We start from the raw sequence: 17,913 nt of genomic DNA, 5'->3' as shown, positions 1-17,913 counted from the left end.
TATTGAGTCCAAAGATGAAACTCTCAGAAAGAATTTCACAATCTGGTTTTCTGAGATGTTCAGAATGAGAATCTTTGCATGAGAACTAGCCTAAGATGTGCCCATTCAATACCCCAGCCCAAGATCCTAAGCGGAGCTCCCTACTTTTTATTTCTCAAACTAAAATCCCAGTTTTACAGGTGTATTGCTTGAGTTCAGGAAGACCAACCTGAGCAAGAGTGAGACCCTGTCTCTATGAATAATAGCCAGGCACTGTGGCAGGCACCTGTAGTCCCAGCTACTTGGGAGGCTAAGGCAAGAGAATTACTTGAGCCCAAGAGTTTGAGGTTGCTGTGAGCTATGCTATCACAGCACTCTAGTGAGCGCCACAAAGTGAGACTCTGTCTCAAGGAAAAAAAAAATTAGTCCACCAACCTGAGCAAGAGTGAGACCCCATTGTGGCAGGCACCTGTAATCCCAGCTACTCAGGAGGCTGAGGAAGGAAGATTGCTTGAACCCAGGAGTTTGAGGTTGCTGTGAGCTAGGCTGATGCTAGGACACTCTAGCCTGGGCAACAAAATGAGAATCTGTCTCAAAAAAAAAAAAATGACAGGGTGGCACCTGTGGCTCAGTGAATAGGGCACCGGCCCCATATACCGAGGGTGGTGGGTTCAAACCCGGCCCTGGCCAAACCGCAAAAAAAAAAAAAAAAAAAATAGCCGGGCGTTGTGGCAGGTGCCTATAGTCCCAGCTACTCGGGAAGCTGAGTCAAGATTATTGCCTAATCTTGGAGGCAATTGGAGGGTTGGAGGTTGCTGTGAGCTGTGATGTCATAGCACTCTACCAACGGCAATAAAGTGAGACTCTGTCTCTAAAAAAATAATAATAATAAAAATTAAAAAGACAATAAAAACCACTCATAGTCCCACCATCCAGAGACAACTTGTTAAACGTGAGTATGTTTCATTCCAGTTAGATATGTAGCTTTTACTATTATTACTAATGATAATAATGATCTTGGCAAGCCTGTATTTTATTGGCTGTCAGCTAGTCCATGTACTGGGATTCTGCTATTGTGAATGTTGAGACAGTTTCTGCTTTTATTTTATTTTATTTTATTTTATTTTATTTTATTTTTTTAGAGACAGAGTCTTTGTTGCTCTCGGTAGAGTGTCGTGGCATCACACTTTACAGCAACCTCCAACTCTTGGGCTTAGGTGATTCTCTTGTCTCAGCCTCCCGAGTAGCTGGGACTACAGGCGCCTACCACAACGCCTGGCTATTTTTTTGTCGCAGTTTGGCCAGGGCCAGGTTTGAACCTGCCACCCTCAGTTTATGGAGCTGGGGCCCTACTCACTGAGCCATAGGCACCGCCCCAGTTTCTGATTTTAAGTGATATTGCTGTGGAAATCTTTGAGGCTAGTGCTTTCTGGGATGGGGAGGGTGAAGTTAGGCCAGGAAAAGGTATTCACAGAGGAAAAAATCTCTGTGGGAGCCTCTTTTGCTAGGTTCCCATCTGACCTCTCTTCTCTGTGCCTATAGAGTCTCTGGAACTGATAGCCACAGCAGCAGAGCACTCTAATGCTGCCATCCGCAAAATGGTGAGTCTCCCTGCTAGCCCCTGCCCTTCCTTGGTCAGCCACCTGTGGTGTCTCTGTCCCCAGGGGAGGAGGGGCTTGTGAATTTTAGGCATCTGAGATGAGCCTGGAAACCCTGCCTTTTGTTCCCTGTCTTCTGCCAGGAGCGAATGCACAAGCTGCTGAAGGTATATGAGCTGCTAGGGGGTGAGGAAGACATTGTTAGCCCCACCAAAGAGCTCATAAAAGAAGGCCACATCCTTAAGCTGTCAGCAAAGAATGGGACCACTCAAGATCGATACCTCATACTAGTAAGTGTCAAGCATGGAGTTGTAGGTGGGCCATGCCACCCCCAATACACACACATATTGGAGCTGGTATTCACTCAAGACTATACCTCCCACTTTCCATCCTTTCCTGTAGTAATTCATTGTATTTTCACTACCTACACTAGGAATTTCTCTTCTGTACCTTATAAATGAGGTAACTAAGGTTTACAGGGAAGAGACTTGCCCAAGGCCACCTACTAGGAAGTTTCTTACATGTCTAGGCTTTTTCCTTGTTGACTTCTGTTTCCAATCAGGGATATCTTTTTTTTTTTTTTTTTTTTTTTTTTTATGCAAACAGCAAGAGTATTTTATTCCAGCATGCTGGGGCTTGACTCGCAACTCTTTTAGGAGCCAAGGAGTCAAGCCAATCAGGGATATCTTTACTCCATCTGTTGCCTTGAGTCCTCAGCAGTAAATCCCATAAGGGGAGGGAGCTGGGCTATATCCCACTAGGTACTCTGCACATATATCCCCAAACTTTTCCTTCCTAGTTCAACGACCGCCTACTTTACTGTGTGCCCAGACTGCGGCTCCTTGGCCAGAAGTTTAGCGTGCGGGCACGCATTGATGTAGATGGCATGGAGGTAAGCATCAGAAGGATGGAAATGGGAACCTGGAATGGGACATTTTTGTTGGGAGGAACAAAGTTGTGCTGGTTTTGAACCCAAGTCTGTATGTACAAGTGTACAGAGGGCTAGGGCCCTGTGGAACTCAGTGGGCCTCACCATGCACCTTTTGCCCTCCATTCAGCTAAAGGAGAGCTCCAACCTCAATCTTCCTCGAACCTTCCTGGTGTCAGGAAAGCAGCGCTCCCTGGAGCTCCAGGCCAGGTACTTGCCCTTGCCTATGCCTCTCTAGGCCCTTCTTTCCTCCAGATATGCTAAGGCATTCCAGCCCCAGAGATTGTTCCAGAGAAGAGGTGGGTACCTTTCCCCAAAGATGCTAGCCTGATTTTCAGCAGTGGGAGTAATCCCTGAGGGTTAGACACTATTTGGACTCAGGGTGAATACTTCATTATTTGGGGAAAGGTGGCACTGCTACCAGGAGGGTCTTTTGGAAAATGAATAAACTCTCCCTGATTAAAACAAGAATACCTTCTGGTGAGTTTTGTTAGAATAAAAGAAGAGTGGGCTACTAACCTAACATGAATAACACCACAAATAGTTTAGATTTAAGAGAAATGTCAATCAAATGCAATGCTTGGTCCATGATAGGAGCCTCGTTTGGGAAAAAATAGCCCTAAAAGACATTTGTGGTACAATAAGGAAAATTTGAATATGAACTGAGCATTAGATATTGAAGAATTATTGCTAACTTTCTCAAGTGTGATAAGTGATGCATCCTAAGGATTTATTATCATGATGTCTGTAAATTACTTTAAAATGTTTCATCACCCAAAAAGACATGTGTGTATATATATATATACACACACACACACACATATATACCATTATATCTATATACACATATATACATACATATATATGCACATATACAGTGTGCCCCATAACAACATTTTGGTCAATGATGGACTGCATATACAACAGTGGTCTTATAAGATTATAATTTGTATTTTTACTCCTAATTTTCTATGTTTAGATACACAAATACTTACCACTGTGGTACATTTGCCTACAGTATTCAGTATAGTATAAGTGTGTAGGAGGTTATACCATCTAAGTTTATAAGCATACTCTATGATATTATCACAAAACTAATTTTTTTTTTTGTTTCCTTGTTTGTTTTTTAAAGACAGAGTCTCACTATATTGCCCTTGGTAGAGTGCCTTGGCGTCACAACTCACAGCAACCTCAAACTCTTGGGCTTAGGCGATTCTCTTGCCTCAGCCTCCCAAGTAGCTGGGATTACAGGCGCCCACCACAAGGCCCAGCTATTTTTTGTTGCAGTTGTCATTGTTGTTTAGCTGGCACAGGCTGGGTTCAAACCTGCCATCCTGTGTGTATGTGGCCAGCGCCCTACCCACTAAGCTACGCTCGCTGCCCAGAAAACTAACACTCATTTTTCAGAACTCTTCCTCATTAAGTGACATATGATTGTCATTAATGTGACACATTAAGTGACACCATGGCAAAATATAGAAAATTTTTGATCTATATAGTAGATATATAGATATTTATTATACTTGTGCTATAACTATCTACTTTTCAGTATGCTTGAAAAGTTTTACAATAAAAATTTAAAGGCTGGGTGGGGTGGTTCACCCCTGTAATCCTAGCGCTCTGGGAGGGCAGATGGTTTGCTTGAGCTTAGGAATTTGAGACCAGCTTGAGCAAGAGGGAGACCCTTCTCTACTGAAAAAAAAAAAAAATAGAAAAACTAGCCAGGTGTTGTGGCAGGCACCTTGTAGTCCCAGCTACTTGGGAGGCTAAGGCAAGAGGATCACTTGAGCTCAAGAGTTTGAGGTTGCTGTGAGCTATGATGCCACCGCACTCTACCCAGGGCAACACAGTGAGACTGTCTCAGAAAACAAAATTTAAAAATAGGCTAGGTACAGTGGCTAACACCTGTAATCCTAGCACTCTGGGGGTCTGAGGTGGGAGGATCACTTAAGTTCCGAAGTTCAAGATTAGCCTGAGCAAGAGCAAGACCCTTTCTCTACTAAAAATAGAAAAATTAGCTGGGCGAGGTAGAGGCTGCTTGCAATCCCAGTTACTTGGGAGGCTGAGGCAGGAGGATCACTTGAACCCAGGAGTTTGAGGTTGCTGTGAGCTATGATGCTATGGTACCCTAGCCGGAAGAAACAGAGTGAGACTCTGTTTAAATATACATATTTTAAACAAACTGGGATACTACAGGGTATCCCGAAGCTATAATGTTGCTATATATAGGGAAAATGGAAAATTTTGTAAAATATTTACAAAATATTCTCTACATGTTGACCACCTCTTTGTAAAGTTTTGCTGTGAATATCTGGTAAATAAAGATACATTTAGGAACAATTTCCCATTTTCCCAATGTATGGCAACTTTATAGGTAACCTTTGGGACACCCTTTAGAAAAATTTGGCGAATGTTCTTTACATTTAACATATTGGAAACATTTTTCTGCATCATTATTGTTCTCTTGCAGTAGTGATATGCCATCATTTTTTACAACTCTTGGGCTTAAGCGATTCTCTTGCCTCAGCCTCCCAAGTAGCTGGGATTACAGGTGCCGCCACAATGCCCAGCTATTTTTTGTTGCAGTTGTCATTGTTGTTTTAGCTGGCATGGGCCAGGTTCAAACCCGACAGCCTCGGTGTATGTGGCTGGCACCGTAACCACTGTGCTATGGGCACTGAGCCTATATTGTATTTCACTATAATATACAGTATCCGTTGCAGTGGATGTTCTTGTGGTTCTAAAGATGCAATCAGACTTTCGTATTAGAAAAATGCTTCTGAAAAAAAAAAAAAAGAAAAATGCTTCTGGGCGGCGCCTGTGGCTCAGTCAGTAAGGTGCTGGCCCCATATACCGAGGGTGGCGGGTTCAAACCCGGCCCCGGCTGAACTGCAAACCAAAAAATAGCTGGGCGTTGTGGCGGGCGCCTGTAGTCCCAGCTACTCGGGAGGCTGAGGCAAGAGAATCGCTTCAGCCCAGGAGTTGGAGGTTGCTGTGAGCTGTGTAATGCTATGGTACTCTACCGAGGGTGATAAAGTGAGACTCTGTCTCTACAAAAAAAAAAAAAAAAAAAGAAAAATGCTTTTAATGTCTGGAGTGTAGATATGGAAGGAAATTAAAAGAAATCAGATAGGAGGTAACAGAGAGGCTGGGTCCTAGTCCTACTGATGAGACTATAACAGGACAGAGGCCTTGGAGACCGAAGGGAAAACAGGAGAGTCATGGAAGAAAGGCAAAGGAAAGGAGAACTCACATTGATTGAGCATCTAGTATACCAGACATCATGCTGGGCACTTTATATAAATTACCTCAGTTACTGATCAGAACTCAGTGATAATCATCCTCTCCAGGCTGGGCACAGTGATCACACCTGTAATCCTAGGACTATTGGAGGCTGAGGTGGGTGGATGGCTTGAGCTCAGGAGTTTGAGACCAGCCTAAGCAAAAGCAAGACCCTGTCTCTAAAAATAGCCAGGTGTTGGGCGGCGCCTGTGGCTCAGTTGGTAGGGCGCCGGCCCCATATACCGAGGGTGGCGGGTTCAAACCCAGCCCCGGCCAAACTGCAACCAAAAAATAGCTGGGTGTTGTGGTGGGCGCCTGTAGTCCCAGCTACTCGGGAGGCTGAGGCAAGAGAATCGCTTGGGCCCAGGATTTGGAGGTTGCTGTGAGCTGGGTGAGGCCACAGCACTCTACCAAGGGCCATAAAGTGAGACTCTGTCTCTACAAAAAAAATAGCCAGGTGTTGTGGCGAGCACCAGCTACTCAGGAGGCTGATGCAAGAGGATTTCTCGAGGCCAAGAGTTTGAGGTTGCTGTGAGCTATGACTCCACAGTACTCTACTGAGGGCAACAAAGTAAGACTCTGTCTCCAAATCAACAAAAATAATAATCATCTCCATTTTATAAATGTAAAAATAAATAAATAAACCTGCCCTTTTTTCAAACTTGACATCCCAGCAACAAGAAATTATTGGTGTGGTTTCTTGTATGTTCTACACTCATTCTCACATACTTATTCACCCTTACACTTGTACCTGAGGTCTAGTACCTCCTTGAGAAAACCTTCCTTAAAACCCTCCACCCGGGCGGTGCCTGTGGCTCAGTGGGCAGGGCGCCAGCCCCATATACCGAGGGTGGCGGGTTCAAACTCGGCCCCATCCAAACTGCAACAAAAAAAATAGCTGGGCGTTGTGGCGGGCGCCTATAGTCCCAGCTACTCAGGAGGCTGAGGCAAGGGAATCGCCTAAGCCCAGGAGTTGGAAGTTGCTGTGAGCTGTGTGATGCCACAGCACTCTACTGTGGGCAATAAAGTAAAGCTCTTGTCTCTACAAAAAAAAAAAAAAAAAAAAGCCTTCACCTTAACTTCAGGCCAGGGCATGTCCCCTCCTCTAGGTTCCTCAGCCACATTTGCACAGAACTGATGCATCCCCCTGTGTTGTCCCTTTCTATCTCCTCCACTAGACCATGAGCTCCTTTTAGTCAGGACGCTCTCTGAAGCCTAAGATCCTAGCACAGGGTCTGAAAGGTATTAGTAATTGTTGAATAAATAAACTCAGGTTAAGAGACATGCCCAAGGACACACAAATAATAGATGAAGAAACTGAAGGTCTATCCCAGGTTTGTCTGATTCCAAAACACCTGATCTTTACCACTTCCAGTTGATTTTTGTTGGCCTGCCTAACCCAATATTTTTTTCTCCCCAAGGACTGAGGAGGAGAAGAAAGACTGGGTCCAGGTAACATCCAAGAAGACTTTGTAGTAAGGGGCTGGAATAGTATTAACAGATCTCTGAGGGGTTGGTGGACTCTACTCCAAAACACATCTAACCAAAATGGGCCTAGACACCTGCCTTCCAACAAACTTTACCATCCCTATATTACAGATAAGCAAACTAAGGGGTACAGAGGTTAAGTAGAAACCCGCAAACTCTTCTTTTAAAAAGCTGGTTACTTTTAGAGTATAATCCCAGTGAGTCAAGCCCTGTAAAATCTTAAACCCAGACGATGGCCAGGATGTCTGCTTGAGGTGTTTCTGCCACTGCTCCTGCCTCATTTTACTATTATTAACACTATGACCTAGATTTGGGAAGGGATTTGCTCAAGGTCATCTGCCTAAGAGAGACAAAGCTAGATCTAGAACCCATCTTTTCTGACTCTAGGCTAGGACATAGGAAAGAAAGGAGAGGGTAGAAATGGGTGGCTTGTGGGGTGATCTGACCTCTCACTTCTTACATCTCCTCCTCAGGCCATCAACTCCACCCTCCTGAAGCATGAACAGACGCTGGAGACCTTCAAACTATTGAACTCAATAAACAGGGAAGATGAAGATACCCCCCCAAATTCTCCAGTAAGAGTCTGTACTCTCTCCCCCTGCACTGGCCCCCCTTTTAGGCCTCTAAGTCCTCACTAGACCTTGAAATGATCCTCTCCCCTTCCCAGAAAGTAAAGACCAAAGAGGCAATGCATGACCTTAGAAGCACAGTCTTTCATGGTAGGATTACACAGAAAACTTTGGGGAAGCCAAGCCTCAGAAACTAAAAATGACTTTTCTTCAGTAGCACAGTGAAGTAGGAGCAGAGGCAGGAATCAGAGGCAGGTCTTATAAAAGTATCGGCTGACACCTACCCTCCTTCCATGATAATACAAGCCTAGGGACAAAGGCTGTCTGGACTGGGCTGGGGAGTAGGTGTCTCTGATCTGGGACCTGGCCCTCCCTCCAGAACGTGGATCTTGGGAAGCGGGCACCTACACCCATTCGGGAGAAGGAAGTAACCATGTGCATGCGCTGCCAGGAGCCCTTCAATTCCATCACCAAACGCAGGCACCACTGCAAAGCTTGCGGGCATGTGAGTGTTGAGGGCACAGGGGCAGACCTAGGGAGGGGACAGACTGGCAGCCGGGAAGGCCTTAAGTTTTCTGTGGGAGTTGGTACACTGAAGGGAGAGGATTACTAGAATCAGGCTGCTCTTGCCTCCTTGCCCCCAGGTGGTTTGTGGGAAGTGCTCTGAGTTCCGGGCCCGCCTCATCTATGACAATAACCGCTCCAACCGTGTATGCACTGACTGCTATGTGGCCTTGCATGGGGTGCCTGGAAGCAGTCCAGCCTGCAGTCAGCATACACCCCAGCGCCGGAGATCCATCCTGGAGGTAAGAGCTAGGCCCCCGACTAATTTTCTCAGTGACTTAATGGGCTCAAATAACTAACCCAGTATGACTAAGGCCTGGGTACCTGGGCACCTAGCACAGTAGGGTGCTATGTGAATTCACTAATCAAATGACCCAGGCTTGAGTAAAATGAGTGCTAGAGTGAATGGAAGACAGTAATTTTTATTGAAGTACTTTATTTTTTATTTTATTTTATTTTTTTTAGAGACAGAGTCTCACTTTGTCACCCTCAGTAGAGTGCTGTAGCATCACAGCTCACAGCAACCTCCAGCTCTTGGGCTTAGGCAATTCTCTTGCTTCAGCCTCCCAAGTAGCTGGGACTACAGGCACCCGCCACAACGCCTGGCTATTCTTTTGTTGCAGTTTGGCCAGGGCCAGGCTTGAACCCACCACCCTACGTATATGGGGCCAGCACCCTACTCACTGAGCCACAGGCGCCGCCCAAAGTGCTTTAGACATTTAAACCTCACAGTAACTATTTTGTCCATGCTATTATTATCCTTATTTTACAATGAGGAAACCAAAGCCCAGAAAACTTATTTTTCCAAGATAACAACAAATGAGTGGCAGAGCTGGAATTAAAAAAAAAATAACAAATTGCCTTTTCTTACTATAAAGTAGGATAAGTAGGACAATATGAAGAAAAAATAATAAAATACCATATTCCTTCTACCCAAAAGTTACCACTGTTAACACATATCTATCTATCTTTCGAGGCATATGCACATACACACATTTTTTAGATTTGTTTTTATGAACAAATGTATTTAACACTTAAAGAACACTTAGCCTGTGCCAGAACAATTCAAAGGGCTTTGCATATATTAATTCATTAAACCTCACAACAGCTCTGTGTTCTCCTTCCAAGTCAATACATTTTCATCTGGAGCTGAGATTCTCAGCTCGATTGCATTAACCACCCCCCAACCCGCTAACCACAATGCTTTACTGCCTTTCACTGAGTATAGGGAAATGGATATATGATGAAAGAGGAAAAGATGAGGTGTAAATGCATGAATGACTTGAGGAATAAATGACCTTACTGAAGAAAGAACACCTGCCTGGCATTTAGATGCCTCCACTGAGATCCATACACCCCTTCCACTGGTTTTTAGAGGCAACAGCCATGGTCTGAATCAGGTAGACAAGCCTGGCTTTGAATCTCTACTCTAGTTGACTCACTGGGTGACACTGGGCAAATCACTCCTGCCACCCAAGTTTCAGTGTCTTCATCTGAGACATGGAGTACCAGTCCCTACACTGAGTGGGTAATAATGTCAAGAAGAGCCAGAGTAGGCCTTCTGTTAACATTGATTCCACCCCTACTCACCCCCACCCCATGTCTCTGGCTACAGAAACAGGCCTCAGTGGCTGCGGAGAACAGCGTCATCTGCAGTTTCCTTCACTATATGGAGAAGGGTGGGAAAGGATGGCACAAGGCATGGTTTGTGGTCCCTGAGAATGAACCCTTGGTGCTGTACATCTATGGAGCCCCTCAGGTGTGGATTCTACTCCTTTGAATCCTTTCAGCCACCCTCCCTCTTCCCCCCTAATCTTTGACCTCTCCTTGGCCTTGGGGGATTTATGCAAATCTAGCTCAACCTAGAGGGAATTCAGAAACCCTATCTATCCCTAGGAGACTAAAATCTGCTAGAAAAAAGGAGTGATTATGGGCCAAGGTATGTAGGGAAAACTGGGGTGAGATGGGAGGGGGATGGCTTCCTGGAGAAGGAGTGAAGATTGAGCACTGCTTGGTCCAGTTTGGAGTGGGGAAGAGTATGTAGACAGCAGCAATACAACACAGGCCTGAAAACATTATTGGGTATTCTAAAGAGAATAGCCTAGCTGGTGTGGGATGCAGGAGAAAATAGGTATTTGAACCAGCCTACATTTTAGCCCTGGTTCAGGTAGACATTCTCCTATTATTAACAGTGGAGTCACAGAAGGTTTTTGAGCAGGGGAAGAAAAAAAGGAGATCAGATGAAAAACCAGTTAGAAGTTGGGGCAAGGGAGAAGGTCCAGCCCCAAGGTAACCTCAGCTCTTTTTTTTCTTCCCAGGATGTGAAAGCCCAGCGTAGCCTGCCCCTCATTGGCTTTGAGGTGGGGCCTCCTGAGGCAGGAGAGCGGCCTGACAGAAGGCATGTCTTCAAGATCACCCAGAGCCATCTCAGCTGGTACTTCAGCCCTGAGACAGAGGAACTACAGCGACGCTGGATGGCCGTGCTTGGTCGGGCAGGCCGTGGGGACACGTTCTGCCCAGGGCCCACACTGTCTGAGGACAGGGAGATCGAAGAGGCACCAGTGGCAGCTTCAGAAGCCACTGCTGAACCCGCTGAAACACCCCAGACCCAAGACAAGATCTAGAGCATTTGGGGGGAAGTGGGAGCCCCCATCCCACACTCTAGCTGCCCTTGTCCAACTGGGGGCTCCAGCCCCTTCCCTCCCAGCTCAGTCAATACTTGAACTCCCATCACGGGCACTTTCAATCCTGAATGCTGGGTCTTGGATTTTTAATTCATCTTTTCACAAAATGTGGGCTTTAAAAAAATATTCCTATAGTGACGTCAATTTTTTTTAATCCCTATCCCCAGGGAGGGTGGGAGCTATTAATAGACCTACCTGAATTAGGCTGACTTCCCCCCATCCCCCAATACCTTTCAGATCCTGCCTCTACGCAGTTCCCTCCAAGGCACCAGAGGCAGGAGAGCTGTATCCAAGTGCCAGCTCTGCCACTGACCCTGGGGCCCTGTCCCAACCCTGCCTCCTCAGCCAGTGTCTTCACATGTATGACTACATATGGTGGTTACTAGAACCCTCCTGCATCTCCCATGGCTTATCCAGACCCATGGCAGGGCCACTGGGCAGGACAGGAGAATTGGAGGAGGACAATGGATACTTTGTTTTGTTTTTTAAGAAAAATACAGTTTATTTCAGGCTTACAGTAACTTTCAGAACACTGTTGTGCTGTTTGTCTAAAGTACCAGGCTACAAGGGTGGTACTTTGCTCTCTTGCTGAACTCTGAAGCTCAGCTTTTAAAGAGGCTGATTCCAAGGCGACTCAGGTCAAGCCACAGATTAAACAATAAGGTCCTATTTATTAGAATTTTAAGCCTCATCCCTGGACTTAAATGGGATGGGATAGTTAGGGAAGAGGTGGGAGGAGACAGAAAACAAAGCCCAGCTCTCCCAAGCTCGCTACCTAACCAAGGTCTTAGAATTCCTGCAGAAATGCAGGGAGGGAGGTTAGAGTTCAGGAAGGGAACATTCCTAAGAGGTTCCATGTTCTGGGCAGGGATACAGCTGTTCTATCCCTGTGTGTATAGTGTATGGTGGGGTGGAATAGGGAGAGGCCCCACAGCAACTTTTGCTCACATCTTCCCAACTCACCATTCCTAACCCAGCCATCCCCCTAACATTGAGTACAGGTCGCCTATAGGTCCTCTCCCTCCACAAATCTACCTATCCACTGTCAACCTGCATCTAGCTCCTCCAGCCATACCCATACACATTCCCCTCTTCACAATGACTATTACCAAGAGACACAGCTGACAAATCTGTCCTCATCACTCAGATGGTAACTTTAAGGCCCAAAGGGCCATGCTGGACCAGGTTCCACTACCCCCCAAAACCAAGGACCCTAGGGCTTTTCTTCCCAACTGGACAGGGGAACAGGGGAAAGGGAGGGATAGGGTAACCAGTCCAGAAGTCAAGAACTCTCCAAACAAGTCTCAAAACTAGCAAATAAGAGCCCAAACCACTCATTTCTTTCTCCGGACAATGGTCCAGCCATCTTCCACTATATCTTCTTCCTTAATAGCCTGAGAGGCTGGATGACAGGGTTCAGGCTGGGTGCAAACCTCATCTGTAGCAGCCTCATCATTTGTAGCTGAGACCTGGAGGAGAAATATAAGACAGAGCTAAATACATTGGCTAATGGGGATTCAGGCTTTGCCCCCAGCTTTTCCACGACTGGCTGTGTGAGTTTAGGAAAGTTCTCGGCCCTCTCTGTATAATACCACCACCAACAACAACATCCTCCCTGTGAATCTAGCTGATCTCCCAGAAAATTGAAAATGTCTGTATCACCCCCACATCCAAGGAACACCCACTTCACCTCCATCTCTTCCACACTGTCCGTATCATCATCATCATCATCAATCTTTCTGGCTGTCCTAAGTGCAGTGGCTGTGACTCTGCACTTTCTTTGAGCGATTTGGGAAGCCATCTCCCTCAGAGCAGCCCCATCACCCCTCTGGAAGTGGTGGAACATGGTCTGTAGCTGCTGGCTCACCTACCAAGAAACATTCAACCAGGTTGGATTTTTGAGAGAATCTACTATGCAACCAGCCCATATTTGCAGCAAAAGTGGGGAGTGGGTTGGAATTTTCCAAAGGAAAACAGGTCTCTTTCCTCCCCAAGGAGCTCATCAATGAAGCAACCACATTTGAAGGGGTCAGGTGAGGGCCTGAAGCAGAGAAGGTAATAGAACTGGTCTTTGAAAAAGATATAAAAGGGAAGGCAATCCTACTAAGGAGACCAATGTTAACCAAAGCAGGAATAAAAATGCACCTGGCCTGACCCTCCCTACCCTTGGGGTGGGGGTTAGTGAGGTATAGGCCAGCCTGAAAATGGTATATAGAAAGACTAGACTTGTTCCTCTAGGCAACAGGGAATCATAGAAGGGTCTTGTGCAGAATTCTAGAGAAGAATGGTTAGAGACAAGAGTCTTGTCCCAAAACAGATAGTTGGGGGAAAGACTGCAGGCAAGGAGATGGCAGCTGGGCCCACGATAAACTCACCTGGGGCAGACTCCCATCCTCCACAACCGTATCAAATTCGTTGGTCATCAGCTCCCCAAGGAAGTCCTCCACCTCATCTAGCTCCAGGTTGGCTAAGTAGAAAAGGACAGGTCCCTTTGGTCAAAGACCAGCCAATCTCATCACTCCTGCCCACCAGTCTTTAATACTTACTTGGTGGATCTACCTGTGGTTGATGGGTAAAGGGCCAAACTATGAGCCTTTTATTTGGTAGAGTGCTGAGCATTCTGGGTTTAACATGATTAAAAAAAGAAAAACACTAGGGCGGCACCTGTGGCTCAGTGGGTAGGGCACCGGCCCCATATACCGAGGGTGGCGGTTTCAAACCCAGCCCTGGCCAAACTGCAACAAAAAACAGCCGGGCGTTGTGGCAGGTGCCTGTAGTCCCAGCTACTTGGGAGGCTAAGGCAAGAGAATCACCTAAGCGCAAGAGTTGGAGGTTGCTGTGAGCTGTGACCCCACGGCACTCTACCAAGGGCGACAAAGTGAGACTCTGTCTCTACAAAAACAAACAAACAATCAAAAAAACCACATTAGGGCGGCGCCTGTGGCTCAGTCGGTAAGGTGCCGGCCCCATATACCAAGGATGGTGGGTTCAAACCCGGCCCCGGCTGAACTGCAACCAAAAAATAGCTGGGCGTTGTGGCGGGCGCCTGTAGTTCCAGCTACTTGGGAGGCTGAGGCAAGAGAATCGCTTAAGCCCAGGAGTTGGAGGTTGCTGTGAGCTGTGTGATGCCATGGCACTCTACCGAGGGCCATAAAGTGAGACTCTGTCTCTACAAAAAAAAAAAAAAAAAAAAAAAAAAACACATTAAATATTAAGACCTAATTTCCAATCTCTTGAATCCTACCAAGTCCTCTTCCCATAGCACCCAGCCCCACACTCACCCTCTTTAATTCAGCCTATTCTAACTGGCCTCCCCTCTGCAACCTTGAGCAAGCTACTTATTCTTCTCTGAGCCTCATTTTTCTTATCTGTAAGGTGGGTTTAACAGTGATCTCAAAGGTCTATTATGAGGTTGTCATCCAACACAAAGCCTGGTACAAGGAAGATCCATTATCCCTATCAATTCTTATCACTCAAGTGCTGAAGTTTTTTTTTTTTTTTTGAGAAGGAGTCTCAAGCTGTTGCCCTGGGTAAAGTGCTGTGGCATCACAGCTCACAGCAACCTCAAACTCTTGGGCTTAAGCCAGTGGTTCTCAACCTTCCTAATGCCGCAACCCCTTTAATACAGTTCCTCATGTTGTGGTGACCCCCAACCATAAAATTAGTTTCATTGCTACTTCATAACTGTAATTTTGCTACTGCTATGAAATATAATGCAAATATCTGTGTTTTCTGATGGTCTTAGGGGTCGTGACCCACAGGTTGAGAACCACTGGCTTAAGCGATTCTCTTGCCTCAGCCTCCCAAGTAGCTGGGACTACAGGTGCCTGCCACAATGCCTGGCTATTCTTTTGTTGTTTTACTTGGCCCAGGCTAGTCTTGGTCTATGTGGCCGGCACCCTTCCCACTGAGCTATGGGCGCTGCCAGGGCTGAAGTTTTTTTTTTTTTTTTTTTTTTGGTTAGAGACAGAATCTCACTTTGTTGCCCTCAGTAGAGTGCCATGGCATCGCATCACAGCTCACAGCAACCTCTAGCTCTTGGGCTTAGGCGATTCTCTTGCCTCAGCCTCCCAAGTAGCTGGGACTACAGGTGCCTGCCACAATGCCTGGCTATTTTTTTTGTTGGGGCCAGGTTAGAACCTGCCACCCTTGGTATATGGGGCTGGCACCCTAGTCACTGAGCCACAGGTGCTGCCCAGAGCTGAAGTCTTTTCAATGTTGAGATTTTCACAACTGTGGCTCCACTAATATGGGAAGCCACAGACCAATGAGACAGGTGAGAAGAAATGGATGTAATACTTTCAATGATGAAACTGTCATAGCCTTGACACCAACACCCTGCTGTGTGACCTTGGCTGAGCTCTAGTTATATTATGGGTACATGCTCTGTTTTTTCTTAATTAGAGAGTAACTCAAGAAAGTCTTCCACAGAGCTCCTCACCTTTCTACCCTCTGTATTTTCTCCTTGGGACAGCTCATCCACCCATTTTCCCTACCTCTCAAATCTAATATTCCCCAAATCTGCCTCTAACTCATACTACTCTGTGCCTGAATGTTTCACAGGTGCCTCAGATCCTCCATATCCAAGGCCAGACTCATCACCTTATCCTCCAAACTTGTTTCTCATCCTCCCAGGTCTCTTTATTCCATTAAAGGAACCAAATACACCCAGCAACTCAAACCTGTCCTTTTCTCTCCCCATCTACAGTCGAGCAATCTCCAAGGCCCTAATCCACCCTTTCTTTTCCATGTCTATTGCCATTGTCCTACTTCAGGTCACACCCTCTCCAGTCTATACTCCATCCATACTTTCTGAACTTTTCTAGCCAGTAAATCACATCCTATTACTCACCTTAAAACCTGCCCATGAATTTTTATCACCTACTGCAATGTTTTACAGTTTGCCTTTGAGAAATATCTGTTCTGATTGGTTTTAAAGGAAGTTATCCATAAAAAGCTAATAGGAAACAAAAGCAAGTAGGTTTCTTTTTGGTGGTTCTTATTCTTATTTAAGCCTTTAATATGTTAATGAGCACTGAAACTCAAATGGGAGCCAAAGAAAAGAGCTTCTTACACAATTTGACTGGAGAAGCTCTTTCTTCACTGAACATTCTTCCAGAGCATGCATTTTAGCAAATACTGGCCTAAATGATAAAATCAAAGGCACATAAGGCCTTCCATGTCTTACCCTTTGGGGGGAAGACTCTTCATCCCCTATTTCATTCTCTACCATCCTCTACTTCACCCTATGTGCACATCCCCTTACTCCAATACTGAGCTCCCTGTTCCTTTCCAAATACAACACATTATCTTCTCACACTGCAGAACTTGAGTGTTGTTCTCTCTGCCTCCCCCACCTAGTTAACTCCTTCTCATCCCTTAACACCCAACCCAATCACCATCTACCCTGAGAAGCCAGAATCTCCCCAGTCTCATGTTACCCCATGTACCCTGAGCTCCTCATTAGAACACCTATTACCCAGTGTTTTAACTGTCTGTTTATTTGTTTGGATCCCTCACTGGATAGTAAACTTTCCTGAGAGAAATTATTCTGCTTAGAGTCTAGAACATGAAGAATTTAATAGAAACCATACTATGCACAGGCCTGGTCCTCTGCTGAGCCCCTTGTTCTTGTTTCACCCTCAAGACCAACCTAAAACTGTAGATCTTTGCTGTCCAAATAGCCACATGTGGTTACTAAGCATTTAAAATGTGGTTGGGCCAAACTGAGATGTGCTAAAACTGTAAAGGACCAGATTTTAACGACAATACTAAAAAAGGTGTAAAATATCTCAAGAACGTTTTATACCGATTACATGTTGAAACATTTTGGATACATTAAGTTTACTAACAAATATTATTAATTTCATTTGCTTAACTTCACGTTATTAAGGCGGTTGCTAAAAATGTTTAAATTACATGATGTGACTCTATATTTCTATTGGACAGCACTAGACTAGATACTTATATACCCATTTTAGGAACTAGGAAACTGAGCCTCAGGGAGCTAAATTGCCTTGCTCAGCATGATACCATGAATCACTAGCACAGCCCGTAAGGCAATGGAACCAGGATTCTGCCTCCGAAGCCTGTATTCATTCCACCTTGCCTTCAGGTACCAAGTACAATTGTTCAAGAGGAAATGCAGGCTCTGCAAAATGGAGCTCCTCTTCTCCACACCCCTACACAGGTCGCAGAGCCTCACATGCACTCACCATTGCGAATGAAGTAATCCTCTACTGCACCTCCCAGCCACTCGGCCTTCTCTTGACTGTGGAGGCCCCCGAAGCCATTCTCCACAGCGATCTGCGAACACAGGCATAAGCCCACCATGTCAGAGCTGGTCTGGGGTAGCCAGAGGGTCCGCCGCTTACACCACCTAGTCAAGCCTCAGGACCCTCGCCCAGCCAATTCCTGTTTTTCTCCGGGCCACAATCTTGACACTGCCGTGGCCCCACTGACCTGCAAGGCCGGCCAGGCCTCTAGCACCACGCGGATCCCAGCCCGGAAAAGGGTTCGTACATCTTCTGCAGCGCCCGCCATCTTCCGGTCCGGTGCACGTGACTCCCAGGCAGCCAAATCCCCGCGCAGCTCGGCCCAGGCAGAACAAGCTGAAGCCGAGCCTGAGAACATACACTATGTTTCCTCAGACCTGGCAGCAAGACAAGACCAATAGAAAAGTGTATCAGAGAAATCGATGACACCACCACAGTTACTCTCTTTTTTTTTCTTTTATTAAATCATAGCTGTGTACATTAATATGATCATGGGGCACCATACACTTGGTTCATAGCTCGTTTGACACATTTTCATCACACTAG

The 17,913-nt window shown here is 45.9% G+C and overlaps 2 protein-coding genes across 4 annotated transcripts in view; one reads left to right on the top strand and one right to left on the bottom strand.

The window, feature by feature from the left end:
• The window catches only part of FGD1 (FYVE, RhoGEF and PH domain containing 1), a 95,995-nt gene extending 84,765 nt beyond the window's left edge, over window positions 1-11,230 (top strand). For all 3 annotated transcript variants that reach the window (XM_053579272.1, XM_053579273.1, XM_053579271.1), the window contains exons 10-19: window positions 1,522-1,580; window positions 1,721-1,867; window positions 2,377-2,469; window positions 2,636-2,715; window positions 7,209-7,239; window positions 7,749-7,850; window positions 8,224-8,349; window positions 8,489-8,650; window positions 10,024-10,167; window positions 10,727-11,230. In XM_053579272.1, coding sequence (XP_053435247.1) covers window positions 1,522-1,580; window positions 1,721-1,867; window positions 2,377-2,469; window positions 2,636-2,715; window positions 7,209-7,239; window positions 7,749-7,850; window positions 8,224-8,349; window positions 8,489-8,650; window positions 10,024-10,167; window positions 10,727-11,032 — 1,250 coding nt within the window. In that variant the 3' untranslated portion in view covers window positions 11,033-11,230. The remainder of the gene's footprint in view (window positions 1-1,521; window positions 1,581-1,720; window positions 1,868-2,376; window positions 2,470-2,635; window positions 2,716-7,208; window positions 7,240-7,748; window positions 7,851-8,223; window positions 8,350-8,488; window positions 8,651-10,023; window positions 10,168-10,726) is intronic.
• A 152-nt stretch (window positions 11,231-11,382) lies between these two features.
• TSR2 (TSR2 ribosome maturation factor) lies at window positions 11,383-17,684 on the bottom strand. The gene is made up of 5 exons (XM_053579282.1): window positions 17,555-17,684; window positions 17,308-17,398; window positions 13,468-13,559; window positions 12,783-12,959; window positions 11,383-12,561 (listed from the first exon to the last, which is right to left on the bottom strand). Exons 1-5 carry the CDS (start codon window positions 17,633-17,635, stop codon window positions 12,427-12,429), a joined length of 576 nt encoding a protein of 191 aa, XP_053435257.1. The 5' UTR covers window positions 17,636-17,684; the 3' UTR covers window positions 11,383-12,426.
• Window positions 17,685-17,913: the final 229 nt, after the last annotated feature.

This window comes from Nycticebus coucang, chromosome X (genome assembly GCF_027406575.1).
Source record: "Nycticebus coucang isolate mNycCou1 chromosome X, mNycCou1.pri, whole genome shotgun sequence".
NCBI lineage: Eukaryota > Metazoa > Chordata > Mammalia > Primates > Lorisidae > Nycticebus > Nycticebus coucang.
The sequence above is the reverse complement of the archived record's forward strand: the minus strand, read 5'-3'. Positions and strand labels throughout refer to the sequence as shown.